The sequence below is a fragment of the Anolis sagrei genome, chromosome 2 (genome assembly GCF_037176765.1).
Source record: "Anolis sagrei isolate rAnoSag1 chromosome 2, rAnoSag1.mat, whole genome shotgun sequence".
Classification (NCBI taxonomy): domain Eukaryota; kingdom Metazoa; phylum Chordata; class Lepidosauria; order Squamata; family Dactyloidae; genus Anolis; species Anolis sagrei.
In genome coordinates, this window is record NC_090022.1 from 65,308,052 (window position 1) to 65,320,268 (window position 12,217).

The window sequence follows — 12,217 nt, forward strand, 5'->3', positions numbered from 1 at the left end:
CCCCCCCCCCGGTACAATATTCTCCAAGACAAATTAGACTTTAATATGAAAAATCTTTTTGAAAGCTTTTTTGAAGTTCTCATTGCAGAGAGGATATATAATGGGGTTTAACGTTGAATTCAAGTAGCCAAGCCAAATGGTAAACATGTGAACTGTGCGATTGTAACAGTTTCCACAATAGGCCATAACCAAGAATAACACAAAATATGGAAACCAACACAGCATAAAAGTTACCATTATTGCACCTAGTTGTTTGGCTGCCTTCCTCTCTCTGTTTCCATGCAACCCTTGGCTGCTAATGGAATGAGTGTGCAGCCTCCCCCATGGTTTCTTCAAATACTGGAGACTCATATTGTCTTTTTTATTTGTATGCTGGGAAAAGCAATTCCCCAAGGAACAATCTTGCTCTTGAGTGAAATTAGAGTTCTTTTGAGGGGAAGATTTGCCTGCAAAATTGCCTGCAAATGTGAGTTCCTCTGATACTTTGCTGAACTCATAATCTTGGGGGCAATGGGACTCTGCGTTTTGAACATGTTCATTAACATACTCATACTTGCTATCTGTCCTGCCTATGCTCGTGTCATCTTGTGCTATGGTTTGAGGAAAACAGCTTAGTTTCACTACTCCTACTTCATGGTCACCTCCTCTTTGAAAACCATTTGGAATTTTAAGAAATTTGTTCAATGGATGCTGGTCCTCCATCCTTTTATTTGGATTATTTCCTTTCATAACACAGTCTACCTCTTTTTTTAGACTTGGGGGATAGGTCTGTTGTATTTCTTGCAGTTTTCCATTGTGTACAACTGTTCTGTCTGAGGCAGACCGAAACAACCCATTGATGAACTCTCGCTGCTGACAATGCCGCCGCACAGCTGTGTATATTTTTGCATAAAACCACAGCATCAGCGCTGATGGGACATAAAAATTTATCATGGCTGTCAGGACTTTAAACCATGTGACTTTGCAAAAATCTGTTTCACATATCGTTTCATTATTGGTCCCACTGGTTGTGCTGTTGTCATGTGTAAATTTGTGCCAGCCAAGAATTGGGATAACCCACAGGAAAGAGAGAAGCCAAGCTATGGAGATCATGACAGAGGCTCTAGTCTTGGTCCTGTACTTGAGATATTGTAATGGCTGTTGGACAGAATGGTAACGATCGATGCAAAGGACGAAGAGACTAAATATGGAGGCTGTACTGGCCACGTAATCCATTGATAGCCAAAACAGGCAAGCTTCCCTTGCCAGTACCCACTTATCCTTCAACAGGTACACAATGTTTAGTGGCATGACAACTGCACCAACTATAACGTCTGCACACGCAAGACTCACAATATAAAGATTGCCAACCGTCTGCAATTTCTTTTCTGTTTTCACTGCATACAGGACCAAAATATTCATGACAACTGTAGTCAATGAGATTCCTCCCAAGACCAGTCCTAGAACAGATTGAACGTGTGTGGAATTCTTGGCTGTGTCCCTCTCATTCACACACATCTTTTGCCTAAAGACAGAAGAAGAAGAGTCGAACTACTGACATTTCAGGTCTTGTTGTCTGTTGGTTTCTTTGTCTTTATCTAAGTAAACCTGTAAATGAAAAGAAATATTTTTCAATAATACAATAGAAATCCCAAAATTATTATTTATCTCAGAAGTGTTATAAAAGCCCTTTCAATTATACATGAAGCTGTTTCAGGAAAATCAGCACAAGAATAGCCATGTTCAGCTGGCATTCTTACTATTACAGCAGGATTAGTTTTCCAACTTTCAAAAAGAATAGCTGTTAAGAAAAATATTTATAGCCAAAATACATAGATCTTAACAAGTAACAATTGTGTTTTAGATGTAACTAGATAGAAAATAAATGCACAAATGCATGTTTTCTGTCAGTGAAAAGGGGAGATTGGACATTAGCTACTATTTCTTCCTCCTCTATTTCTAACTCACCTTTTCCCCGAAACAGTTTTTTGCCAAGTCCAGATTAAACTAATAACACAATATTCAAACAACTGAAATATAACCTATAAACAGCCAAAAGCTAAGTCTATGGACCAAACCCTAAAAGAAATGCAAAGTCCAAATTTCCAAGTCCAAATACTGAGGTCACGCCGAACAAGTTCAAGATTCAACAGAGCCAGTCAGGTCAAAGATAACAGAGCCTAAGGTCAAAGTCAAGATCCAAACACAGAAACAAAGATTCAGTCCAGAATCAACAAAGCCAAATAATCCAAAGCATCCAGAATTTCTCCATGAGGCTAGATGTTGTTCCCAGCAACTGGACTGCAAACCCGAGAACCTGTTATCCTATGTTTTGAGGTGTTGCTTGTGAAGAGCATTCCTTTCAGGGTTTGGCCCAACTATATTTTCCTGCTTTTGAATGACTCCCCAGTAAAACTTCAGTCTCACTGTGCTTGGGTGGGGCTGGCCTTTTATACATTCTCTTTAAGGTTGGAATAATAGGAATCATTCTATGTTTTTCTGCTGCTCTATCAAAAATTATTTAGAATTCTGGGTGAAGTAAAAGAAGTATTTGTGTTCTTAGATGATTGCTTTTATGTAACAAAGAACTGGATTTTTATTGGGAAAGATGGCAGTTTTATGTTGAAAAAAATGATTTTATATTCAAAGCCCTCTCTGGAAATCAATTTTCCACAACACTCAATAATCCTAACCAGAATAAGAACAATTAGAATGAATAGCACTGAAAATAAAAATTGTCAGAATGATGTATGCATAACCTGCTACAACCTACCTCTTCTGGTACCCACACTATACATATTTGTAATTCCTTAGATAAATCAAATAAACTTCTGCATACCAGGGAAATATATGATTACTATGATTTGCTTATTGTTGCTAAGACAACTGCTTTTAGTTGTGAGCCGCTTTGAATCACAAAGAGAGAGAAAAAGCAGGATATAAATAAATAAATAAGCAGGAAAAAGCACATGGAGAGAAAAAGCAGGATATAAATAAACACAACAAACAAACAAACAAACAAATAAAATGTATAGGATACTCTTGAAAGAGTGAGCTACTTATCATTCATGCTCTGAATCTTTGTGAGAAAACCAAAAGACAAAGGGATCAAAAATATTGGCAATTCAACAATGCTTGCACTTTTCACTTGGCTTTTCACTATGATGTTTTTGAAGTTAAGTTTAGCATTTTCAAAGCCACTTTCACACATATGTGCATGCATAAAGTCAACCCTTCAACAATACAGTATAAGAGCAATATTGTATTTAAATTACATATTTCAGTTTTCTGGATCAAATACTGAAGATAATTTCTCCAGAGAAATATTAATGCTACTTTCAGAAAAAACCATAACACAAAATGCCAGCTCTTTACTTTTATCTTTTCTGTTTCTTTATTGAACTCAAGACAGTATATTAAAAATTCAATTTCTTGTCCAGTCACTAATTAAATCATGCACTTTCATTCTATGCCAGTGGTTAGTTTCTTAATCATTCCAGAAGTTGTGACATACAAACTCCCTCCACAGTTTTTGAATAGCCTATAATTATTATTAGACTTTGATTCCCTCCCCTGAGTCCTACAGATGTGTGAAATACATCCAATACATCCAAAAACATACAGACACCTTAGTCATATGGTAGGAAGCATTAGATGTGTTCTCTATGCTACCCATAACCATGTTCCTTCCCATGCCCTTTTTATGTTTTGTCAAATAGTCTAGACCTAAGCCAAGCTAGATAGCATTGCCCCCCCCCCCCAAATGTGCAACAGGAAGTTGCTGCTAAATGTGAGAGAAAGGTTGAACATTGTGAAAGCCATCCACTACATGGCTGCTAACCCCCTCCCATAAACTCAAATAAAGGGAAAGCTTTATGAAAACTACCACTCCTCTTGGCATCCCCCCAGCAACAGCAAGGGTATCCCTCTGGGCGGTTAAACCAGGAAATCCCAACTGGATCGCCCTTCACAAGGGTCTTCCTCCAGGGGCAAACCAAGACATATTGAAATTTGACATTCATATTATAAACAAAGGCCCCTTATAAACTTCATGCCATAATTGCTTGTGCCTCTCACATTTGTGTAATATGAATATATGCACAGAACTTTCCAGCAAACTGAAAATGATTGGGAGACATTTTCTTTCCAAGAAACAACATATCCACATTTTATTGTTGAAGGCTTTCATGGCCGCAATCCCTGGGTTGTTGTAGGTTTTTTCGGGCTATATGGCCATGGGCTATATGGCCATTCTCTCCTGACGTTTCACCTACATCTATGGCAAGCATCCTCAGAGGTAGTGAGGTCATAGATGCAGGCGAAACGTCAGGAGAGAATGCCTCTAGACATGGCCATATAGCCTAAAAAAACCTACAACAACCCATATCCACATTTCTTTATTTGTCCAAGTTCAAAGTTACCCTATGACAAACTGGTCTCAAATTATTTAGCTAAACATGAACAAAACACAAATAAAATCCAACAAGATTAATGTCAAAAGCAACTCAAACATTTAAAGCCAGTAAAAGAGCTATAACATTTTTGCCCAAAGGGAAAACCACTTTTTTGGTATAAAATGGACAGTAGGAGTGTACAACCATTACAAAATCTTGCAAAAACAAAAAGGTATTTCTTTGATGTTTGAAGGATATTATTGGAAGAAACAGCTTCTTAACATGTTCTCGCTGCTGTCTTGTCCACTAGGGATGAGACGGCTTATAAAGAAAAGAGTTGGAATCTTTTGTCTTTCTTTCCTGTTTGCTTTTCCTTCTTCTGGAAGGAGGAAATCCTGATGCCTTTTCACCATAGAGGATGGAGCAACAGCACCCGCCTGTGCCTGGATTTGAGCACAACCTTCCAAGGCACCAGAAAGCTGGATGTTGACATGGACACAACATACCTCCTTTCTGTTCTGTCTGTCTCTGTATTGTCTATCCAAAATGGCATTGAATGTTTGCTGTGTATGTGTACTGTGATCCGCCCTGGGCCCCCTTGGGAGGATAAAGTGTTGTTGTTGTTGTTGTTGTTGTTGTTGTTGTTGTTGTTATTCTGTCTACCCCGATGTCCTAAAAATGTTGTGGACAGCTAACATTGTCTGGTTCACTGAAGAATAATTAACTGCCATATTGAACCCCTCTGGATGAGGACATGCTCCCTTCTCTCCTTTTCCTCAAGAGATTAGTTTTTAAAAGCTCAGGCTCTATCTATCCAATAATGTTTTTCATTATTATAAGCTCCTCTTGTTGAGGATTCTAAACTCATTTTTCTGCCTACAGTTTGGTTCTTTCAAACTCCTCATCTGTGTGACTAGTGCAAAAGCTCTGACATGGCTTTTATTCAGATGTTGCAGTAATGGTAACTCTAGGAAGGGCATCCCATAATTGTGGGGAAGGGGCTTGTATTTAGAAAGTCCAAGTCAAAATTGCAACTCACCACATCCCCAGTATGTTAAGGCACTTGGAGGAAAACCTCTGATCATATTTGCACAGAATATATAGAAACCAAATGTTATGACGACTGACTTAAGAGCTGGATAAGTTTAGCTCAGAGAGGTGATATGATAGCTATCTTTAGATATTTTTAGGAATGTCATGTAGAATATCAAATGGTCAAGTTGCATCTACATTCAAATTACAAGATAAGAGATTTCATCTAAAATCAGGAAGAGCTTTTTGATTGTAAGAGTTGCTCGTCAATGGAACAGATTGCCTTGGAAGGCAGTGGACTTGCTTTAAGGGTCTTTTAACAGAAGGTAAATGGGCCTTTTTCTGCAGTGTATTGTGTGGCACAGAGTTGGATTGGAAGTTCATGTGGTCCTTTTTAACTTCAAAATTCTGAGTCTGATTTCAGAGTTGCCAAGTTCTTAGAATAAAAACGAGTACATTACAAATATATTGCATGAAGATGGTGTAGATAACTTGGTGAGGCATGATATTGGACTACAGCTATTCAGTTTGAAAGGGAAGAAATGAAAGTTCATGAATTCAGTTTGTAGTGTGTAATGTAAAACCCATTTCATCATATTGCAATCCTTTTAACTTAATTTTGAATCTTTAGAACAACCATATCCATTTTAATACTTTCATATTTAGTTACTATACAGTAGTAACATGCAAAACTAATGAAATAATGAAAAGTTAACACATTAATACTAACAACAACAACAACAACAACAACAACAAACTTTATTTATATCCCACCACCATCTCCCAAAAGCTTACAAGGGGTAGCTTACAAGGCACTCCAAGTGCAATATAACATAAACAGTAAATGAGTATAAAACAATATAACATATAAAGTTATAAAACAACAGCGATCAATAACCGCTAATAAATCAACCTTATTGCTTCATTCTAATTAATTTAAACCTGAACACTGTGAGCATCTTATCTAAATATGCTTAGTAGCTGATTAACCACTTCAACACACTGTGGCTTTTTGCCCCTTTAAAGCACTTTGAAGATGGTCCCTGCTGAGTGTCATCACATGATGCTCAGCCGGCCTCGCCCCAGTTACCCTCCAAGTGTCGAAGTGTTGCAAGATGCTTCCTCGGCAACAATGAAGAGGTAAATAAGGTTTGGGGGAAGCTCCGACAGAGCTACCCACATTTTTGGGCTCTTTCTCTTTTATGATGGGAGAAAGGGCAACGCGGCAATATGCATTGCCACCCTTTCACCTGAAGTTGTACCTGACTGAAATATAATTTTAAATCATTATTAGAAGGGTAATTTCTATATTGATAGCCATTTTTAAATGTTGGTCCAGTAACACAACAGAGATGGGGGAGTTGGTGAAAAAAGAGATGCTAGAGTGTGGACAGGGCTAGGTTTCCACTGCAACGGGTCACTCTGAACCTCAAGGCTTCGGCCTGCAGAAGCAGCCAAAAATAAGATAAGTGAGTTGCAAACTCTAAATAAACAATAGGGCTCATGCTTGCCATAGATGCAGGCGAAACGTCAGGAGAGAATGCCTCTAGACCATGACCATATAGCCCGAAAAAACCTACAACAACCCAATAGGGCTCAATCTGAAGAATCCTGGACATGCTCTGTGCAGCAACCGGGAGGGGAAGAAGCAAGAGGTGGAACTGGGAGAAATTGAGGGATAGGGCTAAAATAAATAAAATAATCTGTGTGATCGTCTGTGACCTATACATAGTGCACCATTTTGTTTGTTCTTTGTGTGGTACCTGGCAATTCCAGAGGGCACCCGTTAGTTTTCTGTGCAGTAATAAAACGTAAGTAATTTAAAATCTCCCCATTTCTGGTCTCAATTGGAAAACAAGGCCAGGAATATTTAACACACCGATCTAAAGGGGACAGGGCACCGACACACCTTGTTCCATCCTCACCATGTGTCGGGAGAAGGGAGAAGGCACATGAGGCAGCACAAGGCACCCCACATGCCTGCCATTTCACCAGTGTCTGCTGGTGAAACAGTCCGGCCCCAGGGCTGTGTGAAGGGGTTGTAATTCAGTAAATAACTTTTTTTGCCTTACGTCTATGTAATCTAACTTTATCAGATATTTTAAATAGCTACAGTGATCTACCGAAGCATGGAAAAGAGCAGTCATCATTAATTCATTGAAAGCAACAGTTGTGCAAAAACATGACTCCTTCATTTTCTCAAGACAAATTAACATATTATCTTTAGTTTTTCCAATTTAGATACATTCAATTATTATTTCTTCTTCCTTTCTCCATCATGATCTGCCTGTACAATACTTTTCTACATAATTTTGTATTCTGTTCATTAAAATATGCTATCAGTGAGACACCTCAAATATCAGCTTTGTTAATATCTTATATTAACCACAGTGCCACAGGACCCGTTTTCTGATTTTCAATTTATTATTCCTACATTCAGGATAAATTCTATTAATCTGCTCTCACTGACTGGCTAGACTTATTTTTGTTTCAAATCATAAATTTTCTTCATTTTTAACCTTTCACAGAACAGTAATAGGATAAAATACAATATTGTCTCAAGGACGTTATTATAGTTGTAATTGCTCAACTGTCTATTTTCCCCATTCTGAAACTTTGTGTAGTTTTTTTAAAAAGTATGTTATGCAAAAAGATAAAGAAACATTAGCAAAGACTGTCAGTTTGAGATAACATAGTCTAAATCCCATGATTCTGTAATGTATGAATGAATAAAACTGTATATTATGAAACTGTAAGAAAGGGCATTGCAAAATACTCCTCCCATACACCTTCTTTTGTTGCTAGCTTCTTGATATTCATATTTCTCCACTGTAATAGATTAAACATTGCACTCGCTCATTTAAATCTTCTGTATGCCATACATTCTCCCATTTACCCAGTGAAGTGGGAGGCCAGGGAGGCCAGTGCAACCTCCTACATATGTCACCTTTTCCCAAACCCTCCACTACTAACCTTTCACCATTCCCATTTGTTCATACCACCCCAAGTGTACATATCCCACACAAATTTGTAAAGTATGACCTTCACTTGGCGGACTGAATTAGGAGTGAATTAAAAGAAGCTCCTGGGCAAAATCTGTGGATGCTCAAATTCCATTATATACAGTGGCATGATACAATCAACGTTTGCATTTGGGAATTTTCCCCAAATATTTTTGAACAATGGTTGGTTGAATCTGTGGATGCAGAACCTATTGATATGGAGAGCCAACTGAATCCATTTACATTTAACAAAACATCTAAGGTAAAAATTAGTAACTGGGCACAAGCTCTAGGAATATATGAATTCTGAAGCATTTATATCCCTTATAAAAAATCAATTATTTTTTAAAACTTCTAAACAGATCATAGTATCAGAGTTGGATGAGACTGCATGAGCCATCTAGTCCAACCCCTTGCCATGTAGGAAAAACACAATCAAAGTACCCCTGACAGATGGTCATCTAGCTATATATCTACCTACATCTGTTAATGGGCAGGTTGATATGGAACACAAATATTCTCTGGCTAAAATGCTTAAAATTCACGATATGCATTTGCAAAATGATCCCTGATTTTATTAGTCTTTGTACTTTTTAGTCAAGCCACTTTTGAACCCAGTTGCTTCCCTCCCTCCTTCGCTTTTTTCTTTCAAGATACTGTCATCTAATCTTCTTTATTGTGAGCAATGACAATGTTATAAATGCTATTCATCTTTGATATCCTGTTTTTATCCACTTATCTTCTGATTAATAAATCTGCATGTAGTTTCCACTTCCCCTCCTTCGCCTCTATATTCTTCAAGCTTTTATTCCATCATTGTTTTTCACAGAGAATCTCTGGACAAGAAAGTTCCAGCTTTTGCTCATTTACAAATCACATTTAATTTGAAGATTTATAGAATGTATTCTGCACTGTGTATTCTAAATGATGCATTCCCAGAAAACTCGCAGCATTAACAAGGACTTTAAATTCACACTTTCAAGGCTATGATATTGACCTGACAATACCATCTCTTTGTAGTATACCAGAACTACCAATGTGGCCAATACCAAGTAATTGTTTCCAGGAGCATTATAACACTTGGGCTATGGATCCTTAGCAATAATTTAAATAAAGAATCAGTGGTGAAAATGGCGAAAAGTCAATTCACTCAATATAATTTGATAAAATCAAAGCAAGACAAACTGGAGTGTCTCAACGCCACAATGAGGATTTTCAAAAAGGGATAAACAAACCTGGGACCTGCCTGCAGGTTCCCACACAGGCCTGCGGGTCCTGGGCTGCCTTCCCCCACTGTCCTCACAGACCTTTTTTGTCTTGGAATAAAATGGAGGGCAGACAGGTGACATACACCAGAAGTTTTTTTTTAAACTTGGTTATGCTCTGATCCTCATATGCGCACATGCAAATACCTTAATATAAAATATGAAGAGATTCCAATGTATGCATATGCAGATCACCACATGAGAGAGGGAATTTTTAAAAAACTTTCTCTGGATTTCTCTCTCTCCCAAAATTTGTTTTCATACTTTGTTTAAGTTTAGAAGCTTGAAAATAAAGATTTTCAGAGAGCTCCTTCCTGCTCCATTTAAGCCAGCTGGAAATCAGCTGTGTCTCCATGACAGCCTGAACAGTTGAGCTAGGGATAGACAGTCGTGCAAAAATATGCATTTCCCAGCCAGAACCAGGATAAAAGATGACTTCTTTATCCTGTCTTTTGGCTGTGTTGCTCCAATTCAGCATGGATTTACCAGCAATGACTTCTAACCGCCCCCCGTTTTAACCTGTTCTTTTCTGTTCCTTTGTGCTGTGTGGAAGGGTCCTCAAATGCAGTACTAAGTGGGTATTCGGCCCCATCTCAGCAAAATCTTGATGTCTCCTTTGTCCTTTTATATGGGGATCCACAATGAGTAATTGCAGTTTGTAATGTTGTTTCAAAAAGACCCCATCATATTCAATGACAGCGATGCTGCTTACACATTTCAGAAATGATTAGCCAGCTCGTAGAATCGCAGGGTTGGAAGAGAGTTGGAAGATACTGAATTCACTACATCCCTAGAGACTGTACATCTGTCAGCCAATTATAAAATGTTGTTTCCAGCCTGTCTTTCTTTTTTTCTTAGTAGGGATTTGCTTTCACAGTTTCTCATTTGGGGGTCACAGTATGGAAAAATATCAATATAATACCCACTGAAGATTCTGTTAATGACCTTTAAAAATGATAAGTGGATCTCTGGCAGATCCTCATTGTCTGCCTTACTTCCTTTCTCTCACAACACCATTGGTCGAAGCTGACTGGTCCACTACCACCTCCTAAGTAAGGACCTAAGCAAGCCAACATGGAACATGCGCCAAAACCTTGCAATAATCATCAACTACATGCACCTGATTAACAGATGGCTCATTAGACCACTGGTTCTCAACCTGTGGATCCCCAGATGTTTTGGCCTGCAATTCCCAGAAATCCTAACATCTGGTAAACTGGCTGGGATTTCTGGGAGTTGTAGACCAAAATACTGGGGACCGACAGTTTGAGGACCACTGCACTAGACTCTGTCTGTCTTAGGTCTTTCTTTGCTGCTTTGTACTGCTTCTGCTAGCCTCCCCAACTTTACTTTCGAGCTGATTCATCCTTTGAACTAGATGAGCTCCATCGGTTCTTTTGGCTGGTAATCTGCATTTTCCAACCTAAATTCATTGAGAAAAACTGCAGCATCTTCCTTTGTAGGTGGCACAGGAGACATTTTGCCTGAAGCTTTGTCTGGGATGCTGGCCATAATGATGCATAGGATGATTGCTGCATGTAAATGTTGGCGACAACTCATCAAAGAGTTCATTCCCAACTCCACTCAGTACTGATCTAGCTGACTCTCAGTAATGGCTCTTTCTGATTGCTCATCTGTGAGCCCCTCTATCTGCTTTGCTCCATTTGACTCAGGAAATGTTAGATTAAGTTTGTCACCCCTGGCCTGATTAATTTACATTAAATGCATTCCTCAATAGGAGATTATTGCACTTAACTGGTTTTCCAGAGCCACTTCCTTTGGATTGTATCTGTGTTTGCTGCTCTGCTTTTTATTTTTTGGGCCCCATCTACACAGACCATTTAATGCAGTTCAAGCCATGGTAATTTCAAACTGTGGTAACCAGACAACAAAAGCACACAAAAGAAAAACCTTAAAGCGCATCAGTGCTCTGTGGTTTGTTTAATCACCATCTGGACCTTAAACTAGATCCAGAATTTTCTATATAGTCACCTGCACAAATCACTTAATTCAATAGTGGTTTTGAACTGCATAAAACTCACTGCAGTCTGGTTTCAGACTGGGTTATGGAACTGAGACAGCCATAGTTGTAGTGTGGGTGATCGAGAAAATCCCAGCAGATTCCAAGGATGTTACCATCATTGCCCTCTTCAAAAAAGGGGAAAGAACAGACTACGGAAACTATCTTCTAACCTCTGCTGGGAAAATCCTCGCAAGAATCCTTGCAAACCGCCTTCTACCCCTCTCAGAAGACACCCTCCCAGAATCCCAGAACGGCTTCCGCCCCTCCAGAGGAACAGTGGACATGATCTTCGCTGCATGACAGCTCCAAGAAAAATGCAGGGAACAAAATCAGCCTCTCTACATGGCATTCATTGACCTGGCAAAGGCATTCAACACAGTGAATCTGGACCATCCTCCAAAAAATCGGGTGCACTAACAATTTTGTGGACATCCTACGGCTCGCCCATGATGACATGATGGAAACAGTCTTGGACAGCAATGGCTCCCAAAGTGACCCATTTAAGGTAGAATCAGGGATGTG

At 38.8% G+C, this 12,217-nt stretch overlaps 1 protein-coding gene across 1 annotated transcript in view; it reads right to left on the reverse strand.

Moving 5' to 3' along the window:
• Window positions 1-12,217, reverse strand: part of HRH1 (histamine receptor H1) — a 42,899-nt gene continuing 30,682 nt past the window's right edge. The window contains exon 2 of the mRNA XM_060765936.2: window positions 1-1,587. Within this exon, the coding sequence (XP_060621919.2) occupies window positions 34-1,497 (1,464 nt within the window). The 5' untranslated portion in view covers window positions 1,498-1,587 and the 3' untranslated portion in view covers window positions 1-33. The remainder of the gene's footprint in view (window positions 1,588-12,217) is intronic.